Below are 7,822 nucleotides of genomic sequence, written 5' to 3'. Positions count from 1 at the left end.
CGCCCGCTGCAAGGGATGTTCCCACGGGAACAGCCATGAACTACATCTTCCCGTTGCAGTACGATCCCTCCGTGCAAAACACCCCCGGCTGTTACTTGGCAGGCTCAGGCCGATCTGCCCCAAGAAGCCGCGCTCGCCGCCGTCCCGCGGAGGCGCGCCGAGAGGCCGCCGCTCCCGGCCCGCTCGCCCCGGGGAACAGGTCGCGGCCCCCGCGCCCACCCCCTGCCGGCGCCACGCCCACTTCGTCTCCTCAGCCCATGGGTTGAGCGCGCTCCACCAATGCGGTGGCGCGGAGCCGGCGGGAGCGCGGCGGCGATTGGTCAGCGCGGCGGGGCGGAGAGGCGTTCCCCTGAGGAGAGCGGTGCTGCTGCCGGTACCGGGTGCGGAGCGCTGCTGTGGGAAGCGCGGCACTGGACGGGCGGTACTGGGCGCGGAGCGCTGCCGTGGGAAGCGCGGCACTGGACGGTGCGTACTAGCGAGCTGTCTCTGGTAAGTTGCCCCGGTACCGCCTCCGGGTAGCGGGCAGCGCTCCCTGGACTGGCGGACCCTCCGGCGCACGGGGGGCGCGGGGTCGTACCTCCTTTAGAGCCGCTTCGGAGAGGAGCGGGGTGGCGCCGGGCAGGAGGGGCGAAGCGGGCTGGAAGGGGGCTTTTAAGGCGCTGTCGGCTCGGTAAGCGCCCCTTAGCTCCGGAGATTGTTTCTAATCTGCGGGTTCCCTCCGCCCCCGGTAAGATTCCCCACGGTACCCGTGTGCAGCTTGAGGGGCCTGGCGTATGGCAAGGTGTTGCCCTCCCTGCGTGCCTGGGTCTGCCGAACCCCTCCTGGGCAGCCTGCTGCTCTGTTCCGCTCCTCCGCAAAACACGGGGCTCTGTGCGATACCACGTGGTAGTGAGGATTTTTCCTTTAAAATATGTATTCGCGAGCAGGAATTCGCCTTATCTTTGTAGGACAAAATCGAAAAGTATTTTTCTTTTGCCACACTTCTGCCTGATCAAGATTCTTTTCAGTAAGTCCAGAGCATGCTGAGGAAGCACATGTATTTTTGTTGCTTGAGAGGACTTTATGTGAGCTTTGCCATGTGAACTGTATGTTAGCTATGTGGCTTAGGCACCAATCGGGAGAGCTTCCAAGTGAACTGTGTGGTTGGCATGATTATTCCTTTAACACAGTGTGAGCAGTAATGCAGTACTTCATCGTTAGGCCCTGAAGTTTGGACTCATAGGAAGAGTGCTTCTCTGGAGTTCTCTGTGCCGGTGATATCTGAGTGAGTTGTGAATTTTGCTTAAGGCTCTTGTTAAGAAGCTGACTAAGGGTTTAGGAGAGCAATGCTTGGGGTGTGTTTAGTGGGATAACAGAAAGCTTGCATTTATAGAAGAGGAAATAATTACTAATAGGAGTATGATTTCAGTGAGAGTTTTGATCCAGAAACATTAGCATGTTGTAAATGTCCTGGGGATTGTTCTGAACATGAGAGGTTATAACTGCCAGTATAGCTGTCTGTCAGACTGGGGAGTATCTGTTGAGCGGAAGAATCCTAAGAAGGCACTTGTTAAAATTGCTTTGTAGAAACGCAAACCGTTTTTCTCCCTTTGCGTCTCACAGGTAAGTAATAAGCCATATATTATACGATACATCTTAAAAGAAGTTTCCAGTTAACAAGAAGTTTAATGGATTACTTTGACATCAGTGTTTTGATTATGTTTTGCTGAATATAAGATCATAAGGAATTGGGCAGGATTTTTCCCTACCTACCCTCCTTCCCCAAATCTCTTGTAATCAGAAGGCTATAGAATAGTTTTTAGTAACTTCTATTTGTGTTTCTCTTCTGTAGAGCCATAAGAATTACTGAGAACCCACTGGAGTAATACCATGAATATTTTCTTTCATACAGGACATCATGGCAGCCCATCAGGAGAAAAGACCTTCTGAAGAAAGAAAACACAGAAGCACCCAAAATGACACTCGAACATCTCAAGTCCAGTGGGGAAGAGCATGGTGAGAGAAGCTGATGACCCTAATTAGTCATTGTATTTGAGATTGATTCATACTCTTATAGGTGCTGCATTCCTTTTAAACTTCACTGTATTAGTAACAGACTGTTGCATTGCCCTTCTCTTCAAAGCTCTTGGATAATGAGCTGTAGTAACAGATGCTGAAGAAGAGTTCTTCAAGATTTTTTGAGATAGAGAGCTTGCCAGATAGCTTGGATTAAAACATAGTCCTCCTTGCAAAAAAGGAAAGCAAATTATAGAAATCAGTAAAATTCATTTCCTTCAAGGGCTGAACAAAATAATTCCTGAGATTTGGAAACTAGACATCCATCTGTGGTATTTCCAGCTGACATCTCCTGCTGTAGCAAGATTTATGACTTGTATCTCTGTTCTCAAAGAGTTGTGCAAGTATTAATAGAGTGTTGTATTGCAGCTGGAAACAGCCATGGGTGTTTATATGGCTTGCCACTACAGACAGTATGTGGTAGAGCAAGTTCAACTTGTGGCTGTACAAGGTCTGTGTTTCCAAGTTTTGCATAATATTCATGTGATTCTGTTACCTCTTCCAACTGAACGCTCTACCAGTTATATTCTCTATTGCCTTCAAAAACATGATGGCTGTAATAATTATCTGCTTTTTGGAGAGGAGATAATATCTGTTCTGTTGCTCTGATCAACTAGTGCAGTTTTATAACAGTTTATAGTAAAGTATGTAACATGCTAAGTGTTTCTTATAGCTTTTTGATCCAAAACAATGTATGTGCCCTGAAAACATTTTCAGTTTTCATCTAGTTAGTCTAGAAGGTGCACTGAAAAAAAATTACCTGACTTAATCAAACTACTGTTCTAACTGAAGGCTGGAAAAAATATGCTTTGTTTTGGATTACAGGGAGGTGGACTGGTTTTCCTTGGCAAGCATCATTTTCCTGCTCATGTTTGCACCACTTATTGTATATTACTTCATAATGTCCTGTGACCAGTACCAGTGCTCTCTGATTGATCCACTCATTGACTTGCTCACGGGGAATAGACATCTGTCTGACATCTGGAACAAGACTCCTATGCTGACCTATAGGGCTGCTGGCATATATACCCTTTGGGTCACTTTCCAGGTATATTATTGAGTTATGATCTAGGTGTAGTGGTTGTTTTTTTCAAACAACTGTTCAATAAATCGTTTTTCGTGAAGGGTAATGGAATGTCACACTGGCATTTACATTTTGGTGTTTCTTACTTTCCATGGCTTTTTGGAATCCAAATGAAACTTACGCACTTCAGAAAAAGAAACATGTAGGGAATATACACACATATTCCTTGTGTGATATATTCCTTGATGTAGTTTTTAAGAAAAAGTGACTATATAACAACAATACCTGTTTGTTTTAAATTAATGCACAATAAATACATCATAAACTGGCACTGCAGAAGGGGTGATATTTTCTTTAGACAGAAAGTAAAAGAACATTGATGTTTGAAATGTAATTAATGTTTGTAAAATATCTTCAAAGTTGCCAAACTACTCCATTTTTCTTCCTAATTGGAAAACAACTTGCATATAACACAGGTGAAGCTCAAAATAAAAGAATAAGGATCTGCATCCAGTTACCAACTGTCCTGCCTCCCCACCAAAAAAGGATGCAACCATACATGAAGTACATCTTTAGAACTGTCTAATAGCTTGGATATATTACTAGTCTAAAATCACAACAGTTAAATCTTGCCATATTTGCTTATCCAACACTTAATTGAAACTGTCATGCGTTATACTCGGTATGTGTGTGAAAGGGATAGTGTGTTTGGGGGTTTTATCATGTCTGTTTTCACTGTTAATACATTCTCTGTCTTCTAGGTGTTTTTGTATGTGTTCGTTCCTGACTTCTGCCATAAATTTCTTCCTGGATATGTAGGAGGTGTACAAGAAGGTGCCGTTACCCCTGCTGGTAAGTTCTTCTTTAGAATATATGCACACCATACCATCTTTAAAAATGATAGTATTTCTGTACTTGTAATCTTTAATAATCCGTATGTAAATGCAGGAAATGTGGACATAAATGCTTTCACCTTCCTCATATGTTTACTTCAAACAAAAATGAAAGCAATCTATGTCGTCTTTTAGAATAATGATAGAAATTCTATCCTTTACTTTTAGTAAAGCCATTGATATGGCAAGCACCACACCGGCAATGGAAAAATACAGATTGATAATTTTGGCGCTTAAAATCAGTGGTGAACTATTGCTAGTATTTGTCAATGGAGTTGCACCTGCTGAAGCCAAGTTAACCCACAAGACTTGAACAAAATGCATGATGTGAACTAAGTGTGACAAGGGGTAACTCGTTACCTTAGTCCATTTTAGAGGAGACTCCAAGTTCACTATTTTGTGAAGCGAGAGTGAAGACAAAAACTCAGCCTAACAAAGCCTGGTGGTTACAGCAGAGTCTGACGAAGCTCACAGAAAGTGCCACAAGATATTTGAGAGGGTGAGGAGAGTGAGGTCACTTCATCTGCACTTGATTGAGCTTCTACATATTATATGCATATCTATATTAATAAAAAGCTGTACTAATGCAATGTCAGTAACATTCAATTTTTTCTTCATGTTCTAGGTGTAGTGAATAAGTATGAAATCAATGGACTTCAGGCTTGGATCATTACCCATGTGCTTTGGTTTGCAAATGCCTATTACTTCCACTGGTTCTCACCCACCATCATTTTTGACAACTGGATTCCTCTCCTGTGGTGTGCCAATATCCTGGGATATGCAGTTTCCACATTTGCAATGATTAAAAGCTACTTTTTCCCTACCAATGCCAAAGACTGGTATGTGGTTTTTAATGATGAGAGAATACTAGCTAATCAGACATATAACTTGAATGCTGCACAGAATAATAATGACAGAGTATATTTTACTGGCACAGATTCATAGGCCAATGTATGACTGTGGTTATTTGCTTCGTTAGCACCGTTCTCTATTTCATGCTACATGTCATGTAACTGGCAGCCTCGATATCACAGATTTGTCACGAGTAGGACGGATGTAAGGTTATAATTAAACTGTTCAAAAGTGTTACCAAGAAAAAGCTAGGGTACCTCGGAAGGTAAAACTTATGTCTACTAATGTAATGCTTTGGTCGAATCAATTTGTGTTATCTTGCACAACGTTATGTGGTTTTATGATTTGTATTATCGTTACTATTCTGACTACACATTTCAGATTCACTCGATGTAATTATCTGCATTTCTGTATAACTGCGTACATTTCTCATTTTTTATGCTTTCCAGCAAATTCACTGGCAACTTCTTTTATGACTACATGATGGGGATTGAATTTAACCCTCGAATAGGAAAGTGGTTTGATTTCAAGCTGTTTTTCAATGGGCGCCCTGGTATTGTAGCCTGGACTCTAATTAACCTTTCCTATGCTGCCAAACAACAGGAGCTGTATGATCAAGTAACCAACTCCATGATCCTTGTCAATGCCCTTCAGGTAAATTCAGAGGAAGAAAACAAGAAATTTTTTTTGAAACAAACTAGTATTAAATTAGAAAACACTCCTTGCATTGAAATTGAACTTACACAGTTTTTCCTGGCCTGAACAATCTTGTTCAGTGATGATGCACCAGGACTTTCTTCTTTAGACAGTTGGATTCATTTCTTTGGACACTTGCATTCATTCAGAGTGCCACTGTGAATACTCTGCTGTATTTGTTCAGAGTGCCACCAGTGGCATGGTCACGTCTGCACCAGCAGATTTCAGTGTAAACTTAATTAAGAGAGACTTTTCTGAGCCTATGTTCTGGAAACAGGCGTAGCCTGATCTTGAATCCAAAGAGAACAATGACAAGTTCTGCGGCTTTAGTTGCAGGAAGATTAGGCAGGGTTTTTTTTGAGGGCAGCACTGTGCCTAACTTTTTGTGTGTGTGTGTGTGTGAGACATGCTGAACTAAAGATGTTTCCACACTTAAAAATAGCCAGTCAGGTGCTGTGCTTTCTATTGAAGAGACCCTAAAGTAATAAGTACATGTAATAGTTCGGATTTATTTATTGATATGTGTAAATGAGAGCCTGCTTGATAGTAGCTTTATTCCCCCTCTCTATAACCATAAGGCTCTTTAAGCTGAGGAAAGGTAGGGATGGTGAAATGCAAGTATACTTTCTACGTTTATGTCCTTACAGTAGCACACTTGCCTCAGTTATCTTGGTTAATATTGCTTTGCATTACTACTTATTGCTTTATCTATATAGATGCAGTATATTTATATGATACGTTCCTCTTAATACCCTCTTTTGAGGTGTTAAAATAAAAACACAGTTCAGTTTTGAGATCTTATAACAAGACAGAGCAGAAAGATTAGGCTGATGCTGTTATACAGGATGACTGGTGACAGTGCTCTGTTATTAATGTGAAGCTATTCTGTTTCAGGGTATTTACGTTTTGGACTTCTTCTGGAATGAAGCCTGGTATTTGAAAACCATTGATATCTGCCATGATCATTTCGGATGGTATCTGGGCTGGGGAGACTGTGTTTGGCTGCCTTACCTCTATACTCTGCAGGTAAAAACATGGTACAGTGTATGCTTGGTCTAAAAGGAAACAAACTTTCCAGAAACATTCTCCCTAGCAGTTTGATTTGTATCTTAAATTGTTTCTAGACAGTTTGAATACTGAGTACCCATTACAGCATCGTTTGTAACAATTCACTTGCAGCAAGACTTACTGTCTCTGCATGGAATTGACATCTTTTCTTCTCCTCCCCTTCTTTTGCACCCTTTTCTGTCACCACCTATTGTGTCTGTATATTTTTCTCAATCCTTTCAGTCCCTTTTTGTACTTCTGCATGTTGAGGGTTTTTTGGTGGGGGGTGGTTTGCTTGGGCTTTTTTTCCTTCTGTCCTGGTTTATCTGCATCCTTGCAATTTCTCTCTTCTTGTTCCACCTAAGCAATGCAATTTTGGAGAGGGAGAGAGAGAGAAAGAAAACATAAGATGCAGTTTTTTGAAAATTTTTCATGGTTTCACTGGTAGGGTGGATTTTCCTCTTCTTTCTACTCATCTGTTCTGGGTCAATGTAGATCAAGGAATTAGTCTGGCATCCTGAGCATATATTTAAAGTAAATCTCTGATTTTTATGTTGTTTTTTTTTTTTTTTCTGCTCCCCAGGGTTTGTATTTGGTTTACCACCCTGTCCAGCTGGGCACAGCTAATGCCATAGGGATCTTGATGTTGGGCTTGATCGGCTATTACATCTTCAGAATGACCAACCACCAGAAGGACCTCTTCCGTCGTACAAATGGCAACTGCAAGATATGGGGGAAGAAACCAGAGTATATTGAGTGCTCCTACATGTCTGTGGATGGGACCAAGTACTACAGCAAACTGATGACCTCAGGATTTTGGGGATGGGCACGCCATTTTAACTACACAGGAGATTTGATGGGCTCCCTGGCCTATTGCCTGACTTGTGGGTTTGAACACATCTTGCCTTACTTCTACATTGTTTATATGACTATTCTACTAACCCACCGTTGCATTAGGGATGAACACCGTTGTTTCAACAAATACGGGAAGGACTGGAAGCGCTACACTACTGCAGTGCCTTACCGGCTCATACCGGGAATATTTTAAGGCTAACACAGAATCCAGGGGAAAGAAAAAAGAAATTTTTTTTGGAGGTGAAGAGAGTTTATCCACACAGTTAAACTAACAAAAACATTTTGTGAAGGATGCTTCTGTGGTTCTGAAGGAGAAAGGGTGGCTGGATGATACTCCTTGCTATACTGAAGGAACATGCAGGCAGACTGTATTTAAAGAAATTAAATGAGGCACTGAAAT

The 7,822-nt window shown here is 42.0% G+C and overlaps 1 protein-coding gene across 1 annotated transcript; it reads left to right on the top strand.

Annotated features, from left to right (window-relative positions):
* The first annotated feature begins 1,894 nt into the window (after positions 1–1,894).
* LOC104383122 (7-dehydrocholesterol reductase) lies at positions 1,895–7,634 on the top strand. Its single transcript, XM_086613454.1, has 7 exons — positions 1,895–1,995; positions 2,881–3,103; positions 3,841–3,931; positions 4,598–4,811; positions 5,274–5,478; positions 6,415–6,546; positions 7,151–7,634. The coding sequence occupies exons 1-7, from the start codon at positions 1,898–1,900 to the stop codon at positions 7,613–7,615; spliced, it is 1,428 nt and encodes a 475-aa protein (XP_086469580.1). The 5' UTR covers positions 1,895–1,897; the 3' UTR covers positions 7,616–7,634.
* The last annotated feature ends 188 nt before the right edge of the window (positions 7,635–7,822 follow it).

The sequence above is a fragment of the Tauraco erythrolophus genome, chromosome 6 (genome assembly GCF_009769465.1).
Source record: "Tauraco erythrolophus isolate bTauEry1 chromosome 6, bTauEry1.pri, whole genome shotgun sequence".
Lineage (NCBI taxonomy): Eukaryota > Metazoa > Chordata > Aves > Musophagiformes > Musophagidae > Tauraco > Tauraco erythrolophus.
The sequence above is the reverse complement of the archived record's forward strand: the minus strand, read 5'-3'. Positions and strand labels throughout refer to the sequence as shown.

What these genes read in the sequence shown, in the direction of transcription:
- LOC104383122 (XM_086613454.1), top strand. Translation starts at nt 1,898, where the DNA reads ATGGCAGCCCATCAGGAGAAAAGACCTTCTGAAGAAAGAAAACACAGA. An exon ending in GTCCAGTGGGGAAGAGCATG is followed by an intron (nt 1,996 to 2,880) that starts GTGAGAGAAGCT and finishes TTTGGATTACAG; the next exon opens with GGAGGTGGACTGGTTTTCCT. An exon ending in TCCTTGTCAATGCCCTTCAG is followed by an intron (nt 5,479 to 6,414) that starts GTAAATTCAGAG and finishes ATTCTGTTTCAG; the next exon opens with GGTATTTACGTTTTGGACTT.